The sequence below is a fragment of the Contarinia nasturtii genome, unplaced genomic scaffold, assembly GCF_009176525.2.
Source record: "Contarinia nasturtii isolate CC-2019 unplaced genomic scaffold, AAFC_CNas_1.1 Cnas_scaffold_414, whole genome shotgun sequence".
Classification (NCBI taxonomy): domain Eukaryota; kingdom Metazoa; phylum Arthropoda; class Insecta; order Diptera; family Cecidomyiidae; genus Contarinia; species Contarinia nasturtii.
Window position 1 is genome coordinate 5,641,845 of NW_022197768.1, and position 20,195 is coordinate 5,662,039.

Genomic DNA, 20,195 nt, shown 5'->3' on the forward strand with positions numbered 1-20,195 from the left:
TGATTATATTATTCGGATAACGATTTACTACTTTTTTTCATTTTATTTTCTTTTCTTTTTCGTTCAACCACTTGAAAAAGAAAATTAGGTGGAATATTTCGATGATTTGATGTAGATACAATAAGAAAAAGTAAAAGAATAAAGAAAATAAAACAATTTTTCATTTTGATTTAAATAACATAAAAAATGTCCGAATTTCAAATTTAAGTTGGCCAAAGCCCATTTCCTCCAATCAATACGCAGACAGCATACATATATAGGTGACAAAGAAAATACCATGTGTGTAAGTAGCATTTGGGCTACAATTCAAATACGGTACAAATGAAGGTAAAAAATGCTTTTCATCATATGCATAATCGGCATTCATGTTGATGGCGTTTATTTGTGGCGACCTCTGGAAGCACATATGACATTTATCTGTGAGAACAAATGAGAGATGTGAATATTCAATTTATCTCTAGTTCAATAGGCACACACTACTACATCAAATTCATCACACATTTTTTATTCATATTCTCTCTTTTAGTTTTTGTGTAAATATATTAACAAATTTCGTTTTCGTGTTCTCTCCCACATCATTTTGAGCATTTTTTTTTCGGTCGAATATTTGAAGAAAGAAATCATATAAAGCCAAAAAAATTCTAGTTTTGTTATCGTTTTTGTTTTCATTTTAATTTCATGTCTTGAATTTTGTTTTGTCGGTTTTTGCTTCGATTACATGAATGTCATATCAATTTGAGTTACAATTGTTTATTGTATTATTATTATTTTTTTCTGCTCTCATCTTCGTTGCTGTATAATTCGTGTGTCGTTCACATAGTGTCACCCGAAGTCATTCGATTCCTATTTTGCTGTTATTGTTGTTGAAACGATTTACAAATCATCGACTCTAGATAAAAACATCGTATGTGCATTACATATTTAAATCACACTGTTTGCTTTGTTAAAAAACCTAATCCGCAATCAAGTCTGTCAGATTGGGTGCTTGCCATGCAAACCAGAGACTTATTGTTGAATTGATGTGCCCTTTTTACGGATAAACGCCCGCTTTTTCGACGATAAAATTAATAAAAAATAATTAAATCGCTTTTTATGAGCGCCGCACTGATTTATTGAAGCAAATTGGAAAATGTGGCAGTGCCATAAATGTTCGAAACCAGTATACTTTGGTGAGTAGTCCATTTCGTATGAAACGCTTAATTGTTTACTAATTACAATGTGACCAATAAAGATTATAAATTAGCATGTGATTTATTTTCAATCAACAAAAATAAAAATTGTTGAAGATGTCGGCTGGAAAGTTTTTATTTTGTGATTAAATTTGCTATTTTGCTTGCACAGATGTGTCATTGACCTCTGTAATGTCAAATTGCAATGAAACAATGTGGCAATCAATTTTATAAACTTTACAATATTTTTTATATAAAAATAATGGAAAAAAAATACTATTTTTTTTTTTCTTTTTTCATTTCGATTTCATATGAAAGCTGAAAGAAAACAATCGCTCGGATATGATTGGCATCCGGAATGTTTACGATGTGAAGAATGTGGCAAGAGATTAAACCCCGGTCAACATGCTGAACACAAAGGGATTCCATATTGTCATGTCCCTTGCTATGGTGCTTTATTTGGACCTCAGTTGTTTGGTCATGGCACGAGGGTTGAATCGCACAAAAGTTTCGGTGCAAAAGGATCCACACCAAAAATCATCAATATTGGACAAATGCCATTTCCTCGCGAACAAATCGAAACGAAGCTAAAACAGTACAATACATATTTTGACAATAAAAGCCATGAAATACGCGGTCGCGAAGTAAACGGACGAATGGTTTTAGAAGGTGCTTTGCGTGTTTATTGGGGCGTTCAAAATATGATCCATTTGAAGGAGGACGATGATCAACGCACAGTTGTTACCGTTCGAAAACGTAATTCATGTCGCTATTCAAATTCAACGGATTTTAGTTCAGAGAAAAGTGTAAGTGTTGATTTTTCAGTATTCAATGTATATTTAATCGTCGTTTTTGTTGTTGTTGTTGTTGTTACAGTTGCTAGTACATGGTTCATCTGTGAAAGAGAATCTAGATGTTAACGAATCGGGTGATGTGAGCACATCAAGTTTAGTTGATGGCGGTGATACAATGGATATTTCAATGACTGAGAGTATTTCGTTTGATACATGTAGTTTTAATGATGATATTAATTCATTGACATCGGGACCGTCTTCCAAAGAGGTGTCGCCCGATCATCGTTCATTCACATTGCCCACAAAATTGGATGGTAAAGTTGGCGAACGAGATGAACTTGATGAATTACTTCAAGTTGAACGTCACGTGGATAGCAATGAAAAACTTTATCAAACACTGCCGTCAACCGTATCATCGCAATCAAGTCCCGAAAAACAATCATCGATTCAATCAAATGTTGCGTGCGTATCATCATCAACACAACCAGACGAAATATCAAAAAGTGAATCGGACGATTTGTCGAAAACCGAAACTGATTATAAGTCATTTGAAACGATGCACTCAACAACGGACGATAGTACATTAACAAATAAATCGACCGATGACGAATATTTAACACCAATGAACACCTTGAAACCAGTCGATTTTGATGATTTCAAGCGACAAATTCGTGCAGAATTCATACAAAATACAAGCGAATTACAGCATGTAAATGACGATACGCTTAAATCAAAACAACCAATCGATCCGTCACGCATCAATGATTCTCTTAAACTTTACAGCGACAATATAATGAGCAAAAGTTTTAGTGGCGAGTCAGCGTTTCGTGAGATGCCAACATCCATTCACTATCAGACGCTGAACAATAATAAGAGCGATTCGTCATCAAATTGTACAAATTATGCGCTTAAAAAATCGGGCTCAACAGCTGTGTCTTCCTCATCTGATCTAAGTGCTTCCACTACGGAAAATGGTATTAATCGTTCACGATCGGGACCAAATTGGTATCGAAATCATCATTATTATCAAAAGCAACTTAATGATAACGACAGCGATGATAGTTCGGCCACTTTAAAACCAGCGACAATGCATAAGCGATACATTAACATTAAAATGGATTGCTATGACGAAATTCAAAATGGAGTGAGCAGCACAACTAGCGAAGCATCAACAACTACCACATTGACAACACCCACTTCACCGCTTGATGACGATCTGGACGACGATTTAAATGAATGTGTTGTCGTTTTACGAAAACCAAAAACTGGCTCAACAGCAATTAAAAGACGATCAGGAAATCGAAGGTTTGCTTACAAACATCATTAATTTATGCCGGTTTTTTGGTTTCAAATTGAATGATTATTGATTTTCTTTTTTTTCTCGATTAGAGCACGTGCCAAACTGAAGCGTCGTTGTTCAATCAATGGTCATTTTTACAATCGTGAAACGTCCTTCTTCACACCGCCGCACGGTTCACAAATGAGCGTTTGGGTGACATCGCTTGTTAGTACACAAGAGGCAGTCAATTTACTATTAGAAAAATATAAAGTCGATAGTCGTCCAGAAAATTTTGCTCTTTTCATAATCAGAGACAATGGCGAGCAACGTCGTTTAAAAGATGATGAATATCCACTTTTAGTGCGTATCATGCTCGGTCCTCATGAAGATGTGGCCCGTTTATTTTTAACCGATGCATATAATACATCTGAAATTAGGTAAAGATTTTTGATTTAATAAATTAAAATAATTGATTTAAAAGAAAAATCGTTTTTATTTTCAGCTGTGAAGTTGCTCAATTCATAAATTTGTCAATCCAAGAATGCCGTTCCATTCTGGACCGATACAGCGAGGAACAGGCGAGGGAGGTTCAAAAAATCAAAGAAAAGTGAGTAATCACCTGCGCATTTTTTTAATTAAAACAACATCTTTCAACATATTTACTTTCAGATACGCTGATTTACGCCAAAGAATCGTTCAACGCATGGAATCGCTCAAAGTCCGTTTGTAATTAAACATTGTTCAAGAAGCGCGGAAAATTTACGAAAGAGAGAGAGAGAGGGAGAGAGAGAGAATGGGTTTAAGAGTGAGAAGAATAAAAGTGACCACTTTAAATCTCAATAACTCGCCAAGTTGCTAATAGATACTATACAGATTTTATTGCCTGGATGGCAGAATGCATTTTGTTTAAGTCTGCATCCACGATGTAATAATGAATTTATAAAGTACGTAACTAATTTCTAGTCTAAGATACTTTTTTAAAAAATAGTCAAAATTTTTATATAAAATAATCGAAACAAAATCAATCATATCGAATGAAAGCAAATAAATTTAGCAATAACAAATTCGAGACAAGACATAAACGATAAGTCACTGAACGTCGTGAAAAGAGCTTCGAATGAAAAGTGAGTATGTGTACTGTTGTAATAGATACAATAAATACGAAATTCAATAACTTCGTTGACAAATACATTAAATAATGATTTGAGTGTGTTTTAATTTTAGTTATTTTCAAAAATAATTAAAAAAAAAACTAGTTCAACACATAGAAATGAGAGCCGCAGACCCAAATAAGACAAAATATATCTTTTCAAAACAAATTTTTTGCATTTCTTAATATGTGATTTCAATTTGATTGCATTTTTTAGTTGGAGCCAATTCTCAATACACAAAAAGTTTCCTTAGAAGAAACCAATTTTTCAGTTGAAAAATGTGCGATTTTAAGCATATATAAATATTCACCGAAAATATAAATGTTGAAATTTGTATTTTAAAATGCTCATTAGCAGTTTAGTTTGCAATATGAACGCTAGTCTCGTTGACAACATCATAAATAGAAATGAGTCGTCGCCTGGTGTGAAATTCCTCAACTAAATTACTTTTATAATATATTTCGCCATTATTATTGCTCATTCAAGTAATTTCTCTGCATTCGGCACGTTGATCATAATTCTTCCGAAGTTTTTCTGGTAAAAAAATTGCCAACAAAGTTTAATTAGCACAAAAGACGACCATTTGAAGAAGAAAACTATTTGAAATAAATAAGAAGTGAAAAGGGTTTCTGGTAAGTAGTAGCATTTTAGTCAAATACAATTCATTCCATATATGGAAATAAGTTAAAAGAATCTAGCTTTGTTCATTTTTTTTTAACTTATGCATTCATTGTAGATGAAAAGTAAATGTTTGAGGCCATTTTACAAAAATAAAAATTGCATTTTCAACTGAAATACGATAAAAAATTAATAATTTTTTTTTATCTTATCTTTGCCCCTTTTGTCATTGTAGAATAAATCAATTTGAGAAAGAAAGAGAGAAAAAATAATAATAAGAAGAAGAAGAGTCAGTATTGCAGTGCGTCATTGGACATAGTACAAAAGTTGTAAAAGTTGTTTTGAATGAACAATTGTTTTAAGTCGAACTAAAGTGAATAAAACAAAAGTCAGAAGAAAAAGTGATTGAAAATGTCATCGATTGGCAAAGTTCACTTGAATGGATCGACCGTTTTGTCTTTGAATGATCGTTTCACAATAATGCAGAAACAGGGTGGCGGCGGAGGTGGTCCATCTCGACCAATGCCACCTCGACCAAGAGCAAGAAGTCGCTCCCGATCACGTTCACGTTATGTACCACAAATGGCCGATGTACCAATATCACCACGAGTTTCGATACGCAACCGAAGTTTACTTCAACAATTGGATCAAAAGCACAAGCTACGTGTGGCACTCAAATTGAAACGAGTACGTAAAATGGAAAATAAACAAAAAATAAACCAAAAATAATTAAAACGTAAAAACGTAAATTTTATCGTCAACGATGTCATGATGACTAGTCAAGCCAAACAAAGACATTATTTATTTTATGGTGTGTTGTGTGACTTGTCTGTGTCGATTGCGATATTGATGTGCTTCACGACAAAGTCGCCAGACAAATTCCGAAGCGAAAGCGAAAACAGTGATTGCTGTTGATTTAAATTTGTCTACAAACAAACTGTTGATTTAAATCTGCCAATGACCGAATATCAGTCAGCGCATACATATTTTTAAAAATATGGCCAGATAAATGCGCACCCATACACGACAACAACAACAACACTACCATCATCATCAAAATAAAGTACACATTGCAATATCATTTCGAACATGCATTTGTGTTTTGTGTTATCCGTGTGTGCCAGATATAAGAATAATCGTAGCACGATTGATTTTCGGATGGAACGATATAACGTGAATAACCATAACAAAAAACCTCTTTCTTTTCTTTACTATTGTGTTTGCAGAAGAGCATGAAAATAAGACCACAAAATGCGATCGGTGTACGAGGACGTCGACAATTGATTCGGCCATCAGCTCTACTTATGAATACAACACGAAATGCACGCAGACGCTTGCCACGCTCGAACAGTATGGCAAAACAGATTGCAACGTAAGAAAACACACAAAACCACTCATAATTTGATACATTTGATGAAGACATGCAAATTCGATGAATTAGACAAATTTAATTTAACCAAAAAAACGTAAAAATTAACACCAAAACAATAAAAAAAAACAAATGCCATCGAAAACAAAGCATAAAAACCATTCAGAGCCAAATGAATTGAGCCAAAGAGCATACAGAACAAAAACCGTTCGGGATCACTTTTATTTTCGCCATATCCAACCGATGAAATTTGACAGTAATTACGGGCAGAATGTTGATTCGTCGCTCATCAGTTAAATGTCATATTCAAACCGGGACTAAATATAAAAGCGAGCAAATATAAAAAAAGTACCTCACCCGATGCAACTCTATCAATTTCGTCTGAATCAAACAGTAAAGTAAAATAGTAGCTCTCGTAGAATGAAAAGCAAAATGATCCCTTTCGAAAATTTGAACTAAAAATAATCAAACCAAACACCATCAATGCGTTCCGTTTAGCTTCGACTCACCTAGTTGGCTCGAGAGTGAAAATTGTTTTAAGTGTTATTGCGATTGAATCAAACAATAATCTAATGAAAAAAAAAAATAATCTCTGGTCTTCAATTTTTCCACATAAACAACAGCATCAAAGCGGATCTCATAAAGAATGTGAAGCGTGTACGTCGTTTGACACGGTCCAATTCAACATTGAATCTGAGTGAACAGCTTGGCGTCCGTGGCCGACCAAGATTGCGTCGAAATAACCCAATTGGCGAACGGGCTGCATCAAGACCAAGAGGTCGATCGGCCAGCCGAAATCGTGCAAATTTAATACGTACGAATTCAAAGCAAAATTTACGTGGACGTTCAGCATCGCGTCAACGTCAACAACAAGGAGCACCAATTCGTTTAAAACGCTCCAATAGTCGCTTGAATCTTCGCGGTCAGGGCCAAGCTCAACAAGGATTGACCAATCAACGACGTCAGCAACGTTCACGCAGTCAATCACGGTCAAATGTACGCCGTAATACAATATCAGTAAATGCACGGCTTGGCGTACGACGTCAAAATGCTGTTGGACCGAAACAAGTACAACGACAACAACGACAACAACGCCAACCAAATAGACAAGGAATCAGGAAGGTTCAACGCGGACGAATCGTAAAACGACCAATTACAAATGCACGCAATGGAAATGGTGCACAGCAACGACAACAGCAACCACAACAACAACGCGGTCGATTGCGATCAAGGTTTTTCATCATCAGATATTCATTTTTTTAACATAATTTTTCATAAAATTTCCACAAAGCTAAATGTACTTTTTTTTGCGAGATTTGGTAAAAAAATATCGATACTGCATAGAAACTAAATGGAATTACCATTTTCCACACATTATTACTAACTTATGTTTGATTCATTCTGGTTTAGAGTACGAAATGGCGGCCAACCCGGCAATCGTAAGGGAGGCAATCAACAGCGGCAACGTGGCCAAAGTCGTCAACGGGGAAATCAAATTCGTGGTCGACCTCAAAAGAAAATCGGTTTGTGTTTTAAACGTTATTGCTGCTTATTATTTTGAATTGTATTTTAACAATGAAAATAATGATTGTATTACAGGAAAACGTGAACCACCAAAAAGCAAAGAGCAATTGGACGCTGAACTCGATCAATATATGGTGAACACAAAATCAAGCCTCGATCAGGAGATGAGCATTTATAAAAAATAATAAATATCATCGGAATATCATCGGATCTGGATGGATCGGATCTTTTATTTAAGAATTAGATACTTTTGATAAAATGTATTAACATAGGCTAACCCAATCTGAGAAAAAAATAAACAAACATACGCAAATACATATTGTTATTCATCAACGCATAATTTCATTTAGCACCATTGACAAATGTATGCTTGTCTTTTTTCCACATCAAATTAATTTACTGAAATCTTTGGCCATTTTCGTATGTTATTGTTTTCATTTAAACGTATATGGCCTTTTACACACTTTATACATCGAGAGAATAAACAACATATTGTGCTGTAAAGACGTTAAACAATTTATTCTCTTGAGTGAAAACTCGATTTTGTGCGCGATGGAATGAAAACAAAATGAAGGAAGAAGAAGAAGAACAAAAAAGCATATTCTGTTTGGTTTGTGCGTGGGTTGTTCGCCTTTTGTAGCTATATGCGTACAACATTGCGTCTTATATATCGTTTGATGTGTGTTCGCATATTCGCATACTCGCAATCGCATTTATCGGTTTATGGATTGACTCACACACAGCAGACGAAACATAAAAGAATTCATTGTGCACAAAACACACTGAATAAATACAAAAAAAAGCGTTACATGTCGCACTAAACTTGTCCATAACGAGTGAGTACAATTTTTTTAAAAGTCACATTAGCATAACCAATAAAAAATGGCAATGTTTGCATGGCTATCAAGTTGAGACTTGCAATCATTTGGATTCTTTGCAAATAGCAGCAACTAACAGACGCAACAACAACAACGAAAAAAAAATGCAGGAAAACAAAATGTCTCACGACAAAACCACGTATAAAATTAATTCCACGGGGTTTACTAGAGAAGCGGAGAGAAAAAAAAAGTCCGAAGATAATATTCACAGCATCTATTACGACTTCAAAGGCCATAAAACGATACATACAATATCCTTCATCATTAATCTAAAAAAAAAGTACCCGTATTGTATTGGGATTCCACATGGGCACTATGAATCTCATTATTAACTTCAAAATGATTTAACATCGTGAAATGTAACCGTCTGAGGAGGCGACATGTAAAATGGTTACATCGAAAATGCAGCACCATTGTGATGATGTTTTTGTTATTATTATTGATAATTTTTAAGCGCGAAATTTCAAACCTTGACTTTTGCCGGAGGAGAATTGACCGCAGTGATCACGTTGTGACACATCATTTTTTTATAGTCATTGTGATTGAACTGATATTGTTGAATTTTTCTGTTTTCGTTCATTGAAATCCGATACTATCATTTGAGATATGGAAACGAATATTTCAACAATTTGTGCATGCGCCTGGTGTCAAAGTATATGGAAAATAGTAAGTTTAGACGCCGATTGTGAATATAAAACGATATATTTCATCGGCCTAGCTATATTAACCAAACAAATATTAACAAACAAGACAGTGTCCACTCTGAACTCACCACAGCTGGGATTCATTTTATGCCATTATGTTTCAGTCCACAAAAGAATGGAAAGAGAATGGGATTTTCTGAAGAAAAAAAAACGGTTGTGGAACAGAGGTAAGATTTTATGGGCATTTGTATAGAAAGAAAAAGATTACTCAACGGTGAAAAAAAAAAAAACGAAAATCAATGCAGAAATAAAATCGAAATCGTAACAAAAATAATAGCTAAGGTCTTTCGGCATTCGGAATTGTCGCTATGCTTGACCATTACAACAGCCTTATAGCTATGCATTCGCAGATCGAACCGAAAACTAATATTTTACATGATGCTTCTCGAAAAAACCATAAATTTCATGAATGGTTTTATTGCAAAGAAAAAAAAAATCTGTTACATTAATAAGATATTGGTAAGTAAAATTCTTTGATTTTTCCCATACAAAAATCAGCAGTGAGTACAAAAACACACACCGCGATTCGAAAAGATACACTGAGAGAGACAAAGGTGCGGAAAGAAAAATGGAAAAGAGCATAACTATCAGCGCGCGGCAAAATTGCAGACTTAGGCATTCTAACTGCATATCGAACAATAAATACGGCTCCAAAATAAAAAAAAAAGGAAAGAGAGAGAAAAAAGGAACTAACAAAAAAGTATTGCCTTCATCACCACTGCAACTAAAGACAGAAACTGCACAAAAAAGGGGAAAAAACGAAAAAGCTAAAATAAAGCCCAACAAGATAGTTGAAATATACAAAAAACGAAAAAAATCAGAGAACAAAAAAATGCATGCAAAAACAAATAGACTCCCTGAGAAAAAAAGGAACAAGAAATCCGAGATCAAGACGGAAAAAATGCTACAAAAGACGATAAAACTGAATGGCATTGTATCAAATGCACTAGTGAATATTCCGTGCAATATTAATGTGGTTCTTGTCGTGTATGTGTGTGTGTGTGCATGTTTTTTTTTGCCTCTTCATATGTTTGTCGCACAGTCACAGAGCCAAAACTTAAAGCGAAGACAACAGCGAACAACAATGAAGAAGAAGAAGTTGAAGAAGTAAAAAGAACAGAAAACGCGTGCAATGTACGGCTAACGCGAGACTTGGATCGCGTACATGTACACCATTCGTACATGCAGACGAGTGTTCATCGCGGCTCACTCTTTCCCTCTCTCTTTCTCTACCTCCAACAGAAAAAAATGAATCGTACACACATTGAAGTTGGGTGAAACAGAGAGCAAAGAACACGCTGTGTTATCCAATTCACTTCAACAACACTCAGTTACCGGACGGCGCGTTCGCGATGGTGTTTCCATTACCATTTCATTCGTTTCATCAAACAATCATTTCTTAGTCGGCCTACGGTACGAACGTGTTGCTCGTGATTTAAGCACTTTGAAAAATGCAACTGACTCGTATAGATAGACATACATACCGGGAGCAAGACAGTGATTTGAGTTAACTTAAACGTTTTTTTTTCTTTCGAGCATAAAAATATATGAGAAAATAGAACGATTGCTTTCAATTGCATGAGTTTTTCAGTAAATAAGTATGCAGTTGTCTAGTTTGATTTCGGTTGCATATTTGAATTTAACGTTTTAATTTTTTTTCACGATTTTCGGTGTTCAGACAATTTTTTTTTTGGTTTAACAAAATCAATTAGCACCGATTTACAAAACAAAAACATTGTAAAGTTTGTGGTAAAAAATTACAATTTGAAAAATTGGTACTATTTTTTCATCGTGGTCGTCGTCGACAAATTGAAAACGTGATACATAGTTGCAACACTTTATCAGTTGGCCAACGCGGTTGTTTAAGCAAGAAAGAAGACAACAAAAATAGTGCATTGGTTTTAAGCATATTATGGTAATTGAATCGATCCTTGCATCGGCTGTTGAACCGCATGTGAACATGTTTTCATTCTGTATCTTTAGTAATGTCGTGCCCACTAAATAGACTATAAACACAGCTTGATTTGTTTTTGAATACGAACTGCTGCGTGTATATGCGTTTCAAAAACAATTTGATTATAATTAGATTAAATTTCGTAGATAACAATCAATTGGACAACAGTACAAATGCAGTGAGCGAATGAGAACATTTAAACGTAAATCGTTAGTGTTGATGCATTTTCTTGAATTCACATGCCAATGAAAAATTGAAAGAAAGAGAAAAAAACCGAAGGAGCCAACGGAAAAAAAACGGTTGATTCTTTATGATTTGTTGAAATTTGAGACATTCAAATGGATTTTTAAACGGTGTAAACAGTTGTTGAAATTTAGATTTGAATTGATAACGAAAGGAAACGACAACGAAAACACAATATCAACGAGTTTCTCTTATCGAGGTGAGTCCAATGAACAATATTCTTAACAAATTTATTTTAATGTAATTTATCAACGAAACATGAAATTTTTCAAACGAAACGGAAAAAAGAAATGTAGAAACAAATTAGTTGTCATTAAAAATTGGTTGGTTTGACGCATTTTATATAATTAATTTGAAGAGAAAAGGAAATGCAATGATCGTTGAATAAATGGGAAGACGTGTACTGAAAATATGTACACTATATGCATAAACTAGTTAATCGTGAAATTTACAGTCCATACTAAAAAAAGACCATTTTTCAAAATAAACCCCCTGATGATGTATTTTTTTTAATGCACAAATTGATTCATGCGGTTGACATTGACTGTATTATTTCGACATAATATGCTTTAATTGTTAATCCTGTAAAAAGAATAAGAAAATAAATGAGATTTCGAGTTGGCGATGGCGCCCTTAGACATTTTTATGATACAAAAGTGATTACTTTTATACAATTTGTGTATAATGATACATGTTTTGCCATGCAATAAAATTCTTTAACGCATTCGTACATACTGGCAACAGTTGAAAATGAGCAAAAAAAATCATACCGCCAAGAAAAAATATAAAATCGTACATCTGCGATCTTCTCTATTTTATGTATATATTCACGATGTATGTAAGCAAAAGTACACAAGAACCGTGAATCTCTCTCTCTCTCTCATTCTCTCTTTTCAAGAGATTTTCTGTGTGACTCCTTGCAATAATTCATTTGGCAATTGTCTGCAACATGCTGCTTGAATGATATGATTGGCAATTATTTAAGCATTGTGTGTTCGTAACAAACGCACACTCTTTGACGCAATTCATTACATTTATTATAATTACATTGAATACGAAAGCAATACAAAATAAACAACAAAATTACAAAACTAAAACAACGTAGATATTTTATTTTCGATAATATTGGAAACTCATTGAATGAAAAGAGATAAAGTGAAAGACACAGCCGTAGACGACTGACAAGATATGTATAATGTATTTATTTATTTTTTCAATTTTTGGATTGAAAAATGCGAAGATTTTCTCAAATTAAGGCATTTTTGTTTCATTTTATAATTTTCTATATGGATTGATATCCAGCAATGTTTCTTTTATTAATTTTACATTCGTTGACTTCATTTTTTTTTTTTTTGAATAAATCGTTTCATCACAATTCATAAATCGGATATGAAAGTGACATTCGACTGAAAATTTATCATAATCGATTATCATTATTAAGAAGTGTTTTTACATTTCAAATTCAAGTTTATGATTTAATCGTTAACCGATTTACATAATCAATAATCAATTTTCGCCACTTTTGAATATTTGAGAAATATTCAAGTAATGAGCTTATAGAGGGGAAGGTATAATTTACACTCTGTTTGTATCACTGTTCAAAGAAAAACAATTGTTCGTGTGCATACATTTAAAAATCCAATGCAATCACTCATTTACACGGCGATTATTAAAATCAGAGAATCAAGCCAATAGTTGTACAACAAATTATGCGAAATCTCTTCGAAGTGTATGTAATCCATTATTTCACGATTTTTTTCCACTAACATATTATTTGTGCATCACCACTGTGCATGGACCACTGGCAATATAAAATATGTAGAGAAAAAATCCCAAATAAATTGGGTTTTTCGGCATGGATGCGTTATTAAAATCCACGAATTAAATAGAAGGTTTGCATTCTCCAAAGTCATCGAAGGGAAGAAAATGAAAAAATTGCAATTAATGTGATCAAAGGAAACACGTTACAGCCTTTAATTTCTTTATACTCTTGTTAAAATTGGTTCTGGTTCAGATGCATTTTATACTTACTGCATATGAAAGGGAGAGAAAGAGAGTAAGAGAAAAAAAACACATAGGTAAAAAAAGGAAAATGAATAATTATTATAAATTTACTCACAAGTCTTATTAATTATACACGTGATCGATCATCATTTAAATCACTATGATTATATGGTCTTTGCGTTACTTACCTGTGTGAATGGATTTTTTACATTGTGTGCACACGGGTGCATGTGTTAATATCTCGGTCTGAATGAGTTGACCGGGGCGTCTAGAGATTGTATACTTTTATCAATTGTTGTGTGTTATGTTACGTTTTTCTTTTCGTTTGCATTGTTATTTTGAGATGAAATCGAAATCAGTTGATTGAAAACTGAAAGAGTTGGGAGTTAACCGAAAAAAAAAAACAAAAGAGAAAAACCCTTGGCACCGCGCCGAATTTTTTATTTTCTTTTTGACTTCGTTTTTGTGTTTTTTTTTCTAATTGATTTTAAAAATGAGAACGAAAAGAAACCTGAGACAAATAAAAACCAAACATAATGCTCGATACTCGTCTGTTTTATTTTGAGAGTTTAGAACTTGTACTGAAGCATGCATGACTGAAGCAAACAAGAAGAAATGAATGATTAAACAATGAAATACAAAATTATATATTTTTTTTACTCGGTCATTCTTTGTTATTTCTCAGCACTAATCTCTCTTTTCTCTACCTTTGCATCGTGTCGCTTAAATAAATACAAAAATCTTCAACTCATCTCTTTGCGCACATTTCGTTCCATCGACAAATTTGTTTTGTTTTTTTTTTCGTTTGGTGTTTTTTGGACGTTGCCTGAATTTATTGGAACATTGAAAATAAATTACCGGTTCGACGTTTCTGCTGTTTTCTTTTGTTAGATGATGTGCAACACTGGCACTAATGTTATGTTATGTTACACTCATTTTTTTTATTAATTTCATATTATTTCTTCAACTTTCTCACTTGTCAATGCACGTATTTGACTTTTAATCTCTTTTGATCGTATTTCAAGTTTCTTACGCAAAATAAATGAACAATCAAACATTTGCTAACGTGAAAATTGAATAATTTTTATACATTAGTTTTGGGTTCATTTGATGCTTGACTTGGGGATGAAATTTTATATAAATTGATTAGCATTCGTTTATGTGTTGAAATCATTGTTATTAAAAGTGAAAACCTCCGGTTTTTATCGTCTTCATATTGAACGATCTTTAACTGTCCTTGAATGGACAAATCAGAATGCATTTTGCTACAGACATAGACTGATCCGCATGCAGTTACATTTGAATACTAAATCACTCGCAAATTATTCATAATAATTGTACACTATTTATTTTTTCGTCATGAAATGTTGATTCTATAAAATCGGTAACCGAGTTGGGCACGAAACATGTTTTCAATACAGTTTGTATTTGTTCCAATGAATCAGAACAAATTAAATGACACAGCTGGATAGTTGCCCCATTCTGCACGATTTTATGACTGAACGCAACAATTCGTCATGTTCATTTCATGGAAGAAACAGAAGAGAAAAAAAAAATGTGAGAGTGTGTTATGTTTGCAACGACAATATGTAAAGAAAATCATAGTCATGTGACAGAAAATGAAATGGAAAATGTGGCATGGAAATTCTGTTAAAGGGTTATGAAGAGATCAAACGAATTGTATTTTATCGTAATACGTTTTTATAATAATTTATTAAAGAGGTGAGTCGGACAAATGTTATTGATGTGCTATCGCTTGCAACAAAGTTTCATTTCAATTTATTTATGTGTGCGTATTTGTTCGTCTTCTTTTTGTTGGTGTTAGCAATTGCTGCTTCTGTCTTGTATGTACTACTTGGTTTCTTCATTCCTTCAGTGTTCCAGAGAATATAATAAATGACAGTGTCCACAGTTAATATAGTTGTCCTGTTGGGGTTAAAGACTTATATATGAACACTTCCGGTTTTTGTCCGGCGTTTTATTGCAATGCAATGATTTTTGTTAAAAAGAAATTAGGCTAGATGGTTTTTGTGTGGTGAAAGAACGGACTTTGCCATCATAATGCCATAGTGGTGATAAGAAAAAAAAGCATTGCACACATACAACGGTTCATATATCCGTGGATAATGTGGAAGAGCTCAATGTGTCGCGGCTAACTCGGCACAGCCACCAATACAAATTGTTTTGGCCAGTTCAGTTGTTATAGAAACATGCATAGCACATGCTCTGGATATCTACATATTTGAATTTATTACCGTCCAACTCAAATGTTTAAATAATCGTCTATGTAATAATGGAGAGAGAGAGAGAGGAAGAGAAAAATAAGACGCGCAATGGGGGTTGTTTTATGGTTCTTGTAATGTAAACGTCTTTATCGCTGGCTCCGCTTAAAATAATCGTTTCGTCATTCTTTTGCAGCCCATTTTTCGCTGGCTTCATTTTTTTTTCTTCACCGATCACAGATTGATGGCACAGGAACCCAAAGAAATGTTCGTAATTCTCTTCTCTCTGTCTCTGTTTTGTGTCTTTTTCTTCTTCTTGCAAACATTATTGCAAATGGATTTAACAGATATGTGCATAAAATTGCAAATGTATGCAAAATATATGCTTTTATAATTGAAATGAAACCATTTCACCTAAGACTCTCTTATTCTTTTGTCGATTTTATACGAAAATCAAAATTTATGTACACTATTATTAATAATATTGATATTATTAACAAGAAGTTATACTTAGTAAATTTGATTGCTGGGTCAAATGTTAATAATAATACGTGTTCGTTTTGATACAGATTTATTACTTTAACCGGCGTTTCTTTCCCTCGGTTGTATGTGTAAGTGTGTGTTTTTTTATGCATTTTACTTTCTTATGGTGGTGGTCAGCACACCATGAACTCCTTTCGCATTCTATCGTCAATTTCATCGGTGTGGTGTATCGTGAGGCTTTCTCATATGTTTCGATCGTTGTGTAGTGGACACAGACGAAAGTAAAACTGCTTGACCATACCATACAGTGAAATGGGAGATTTTGAATGTCGAAAGCGTTGATGGTCAGTGCTGTTGTTTTATTTTTGTATGTGTGCCCCCCAAGTGTTTGAGTCTGTGCAGTGCACACAATACTCGATATATATATAAATAGCTTCGATTACTACCGTTTTCTTCACTCAAACTATTTAAATCAAAACGTATTCAAAAACCTCAGATTTACTTAGAACATTCAATTGAGAGCGAGCACATTTACCGAATCCACACGGGGTGGAGAATGTATATTTCGTGTTGCGTGTCTTCAACTATTTGATGATTCGTGAATTTAATCCAGTCGTTTGCGGTCCTTCTGCTAGTTATAATCAAAATCTGTGCAGTGGTTTTTCGATAAAGCGGGCAAACGAATTCGATCATTTGTGTTTTTATTTTCTTTTTCTTCTCTGGTTTCAACGAAAACCCGAAAATATAAATACAAAGAGACACGAATCCGATTTAAGATACATTGTGAGCGTGCATTGGTTTTTCGAGTATTTTGTCTTTTGTTGAGTGTTGGCTTTTAATCTGCGCATTAAAATACTTTGAAATGTGATTAAGAGGAGAGAAGAGAGAAAAAAATAGTATTAAATTGAGGTTTCGAGTGACAGTTTTTATTTGTTCAAATTTCAGCATCGTTCATAAATCGTAAGCATTGCAAAACTGGATACATTTTGCTCACTGAATAACATATTGTGACGAAAGGGAAAAAATATTGATTCCGAATTCCAGTTTTGAGTAAGTTTATTTGTATTTTGTTTGTTGTTCTGCTCTCAAACTTTAAAGAGGTAAAAAAACCGCTAATGCTTTGCAAATGCCAGGCAATCGCTTTGCACTCCAAAATATTTATTCAGCTTGACTGAATCGAATAGCACGATCGCGGCCGAACGAAATCCTAAAGTCAAAATTAATTCTTTTCAAATCTCTTCAGTACAGTTTTGATAACAGAGGCAAACGCCAACTCAAAACCGATTATTGACATAATAACTTAACATTTTCCATCAGATTCATAAACAAAACCAACATACCAATACTAAATGGAAACGAATACAAAAAATAACGTACATTCGAAGCAAAGGAAATATCGACTTATTCTTCGACAATGCAATCCAAATTGGTTGGGGATTTCGTGAAAACTTGCTGGAGGTTAAATATACAAGAGAGAGAGAGAGAGAGAGAGAGCGAGCCAAAGTAAATAAAAGTTAGAGCAAAACAATAATTCTTTTTTCATATTTTTGATATCTGAATCTGAGTGGAAGAGAAAAACGCATTTTCATGTTTTCAAAAGGCAATGTTAAGCTTGAGGTCTCACACAATCGAGATGAATACTGTACACAAAATTGGCCATTCTATAAAATGAAACGGCAAAATTCCGTCCGAATAAACGATCTACAGTGTATTTATGCGTTATTATTTGGCTTTACATCTTTATCAGAATTCTGCGCTAATAATAATCACAGCAATTTGTGTGCGTTGTTTTTTTGCCTTTTTTATTTAATTTTTGGTCTGATATTTGCGACGAAAGTAGAAACTATTATTCTTGGAAAGGTGCTTTCCTTTTGATTTTTTGTTGTTGTTTTGTTTTGCCTCATTACAAGAAATCATTGCTAAACATTTTTTCTTTGGAGTGTGTGCAGGAAAAAAAAAATTGGTGCAGAACCAAATGTTAAAAAGTGAATGTAAATTGCTGGAGATGTGTTTTCTTTCCTCTGTTATGTTGATTGTTTCATTCGCAGTTACAATTCGCATTAACCTTTAATGTTCGATCTCGATGAATGAATGGACCTCAAAATGAGGTGCTTTTTTTTGTTTATATCGACTAAAACATTGCTTATAAAACAAATGTGGAATAGTTTCCAAAATGAAAATGATGTTTCATTTTTTTTGTTTAAATTTCATGAGCGCGTACAACAAAGGAGGAATGGAGTGTACGTTAATTAGTTTGATTTGTGGATCAACAGTGCACGCAGAACACAGATTTTATAGTAAATGGCAAGAGGTGTTTTTTTGCTGCTGCTGGTGTTGTTGTTGGGTGTGTGTGTGAACCAATCGCGATTGAATATCAAGTGATTTTCATTTCATTCACATCGATTTGACTCATCCATATTTGAGAAGCTGCACCGCATAAGCAGCCAAAAACAAAAATCACAAATTTCAAATCAATTGAAGTGAACAACGGTAATGAGATGATGAAAAAAAAGAACGAAAAACGATTCGGTCAGAGAAATAATAAAAAGCCAATTGAACTACATAGTATATTTGTGTTCAGAGAGATGTTTAAGTTAGGAGAGAAAGTAAAAGTACGAACGATTGACTCGGCACGGAATTAGGCATATCAACTAATCCAATCAGCAAATAAACAAACAAAAAACATTGACCGCTCTCTTTGTTTTCAATGTTCTTTGTGGTGGTGATTGCTTGTTTCTTTTTTTTGTTTTGTTTTTGTTCATAGCCGGAATTTGTTGATCAGTTTTAATTTTAATTAGCAATTACGTTAAAACCACACACATGCGCCCATTTAAACGTGTACACAATCTTAATTGACAGTGTACAGAGCAATGGTCATCAACGAAATGTGGTGGGTGACATAATAGATAAAGATGGAGATAGACAGCAAGAGAAAAAGAGAGGGAGAGGCAAACAAGAAGCAGTTGAAATACTGTACATTCACACGATCAGCAAAATTGTAATCGAAACTATAAACCATTTGCATACATTTATCTACCTATACTATATATGTATCGGCGGTGAGTGAAGAGAGCAATTACTGGTATTTCAAACGTATCGTTTCCTTTTTCCATTAGATTTTCACTTAATATTGCAGTAGCCGTTGATATGTCACTTTTCCCTGTGGCTATCTAAGCGCAGTCTTGGCTATAAACTCTGTCTCTTTCTTCCTTTCTATTTCTCGATCTCTCAAAAAGTGTCAACTTCGATAAAATTCATGTTGAATGTTTTGGTGTGCGATAGCTGTCACCATGTAAAAATTGGATTGATTTGGCGTCGATTTCTCTAATCCATTTAATGTGCAAGCCGTAACAAGATATAACTATCGGTGGTACTCGATTCGGATTTTTTTTCGATCAATATGGCAACAAAATAATTAGTGGCAGTAAAACATGTGGCGCACACCGATAAAACTGCGTGCGATTGACATATCTTAGTGGACAAATTCATTTGGCACGTTTACTTTCTTTTACATAACGCATACGGCAAAGGTTTTCTACTTTTTTCCCTACAATTATGTTCGTGATTAGCAATATGCTTGTATTGGCATGAGAATTCAAGATTTTTTCCTTCTTTCGTGTCGCTTGATGGTTTTTTTTTCTCCTCCATTCACAAGTATTTAAAAATTCGACAAATTTTGCTCTTACATTCAAAACTGTCGACTTTAAGACCTTTAATACTTTATTCATAAACAATTAAATAATTATGATTATGTCATACATTATTACAATGAGCCAAATAAAAGTGTGTATTACATTTTCAAT

The 20,195-nt window shown here is 33.8% G+C and overlaps 3 protein-coding genes across 6 annotated transcripts in view; all 3 read left to right on the plus strand.

The window, feature by feature from the left end:
- The first annotated feature begins 661 nt into the window (after positions 1-661).
- LOC116338761 lies at positions 662-4,441 on the plus strand. The gene is made up of 7 exons (XM_031764215.1): positions 662-904; positions 969-1,169; positions 1,488-1,975; positions 2,046-3,268; positions 3,353-3,679; positions 3,745-3,849; positions 3,912-4,441. The coding sequence occupies exons 2-7, from the start codon at positions 1,130-1,132 to the stop codon at positions 3,970-3,972; spliced, it is 2,244 nt and encodes a 747-aa protein (XP_031620075.1). The 5' UTR covers positions 662-904; positions 969-1,129; the 3' UTR covers positions 3,973-4,441.
- A 428-nt stretch (positions 4,442-4,869) lies between these two features.
- On the plus strand, positions 4,870-8,233 carry LOC116338711 (serine/arginine repetitive matrix protein 5-like). The gene is made up of 6 exons (XM_031764135.1): positions 4,870-5,025; positions 5,247-5,698; positions 6,238-6,383; positions 7,004-7,612; positions 7,791-7,903; positions 7,980-8,233. The coding sequence occupies exons 2-6, from the start codon at positions 5,423-5,425 to the stop codon at positions 8,087-8,089; spliced, it is 1,254 nt and encodes a 417-aa protein (XP_031619995.1). The 5' UTR covers positions 4,870-5,025; positions 5,247-5,422; the 3' UTR covers positions 8,090-8,233.
- A 2,971-nt stretch (positions 8,234-11,204) lies between these two features.
- Positions 11,205-20,195, plus strand: part of LOC116338434 (cadherin-86C) — a 51,957-nt gene continuing 42,966 nt past the window's right edge. For 2 of the 4 annotated variants that reach the window (XR_004200894.1, XM_031763675.1), the window contains exon 1: positions 11,205-11,882. The gene's annotated coding sequence lies outside the window, so the exon portion shown is untranslated. Of the gene's footprint in view, positions 11,883-17,061; positions 17,443-20,195 lie in introns of those variants that run through there. The other 2 variants (XM_031763676.1, XM_031763677.1) reach the window with 2 other exon arrangements.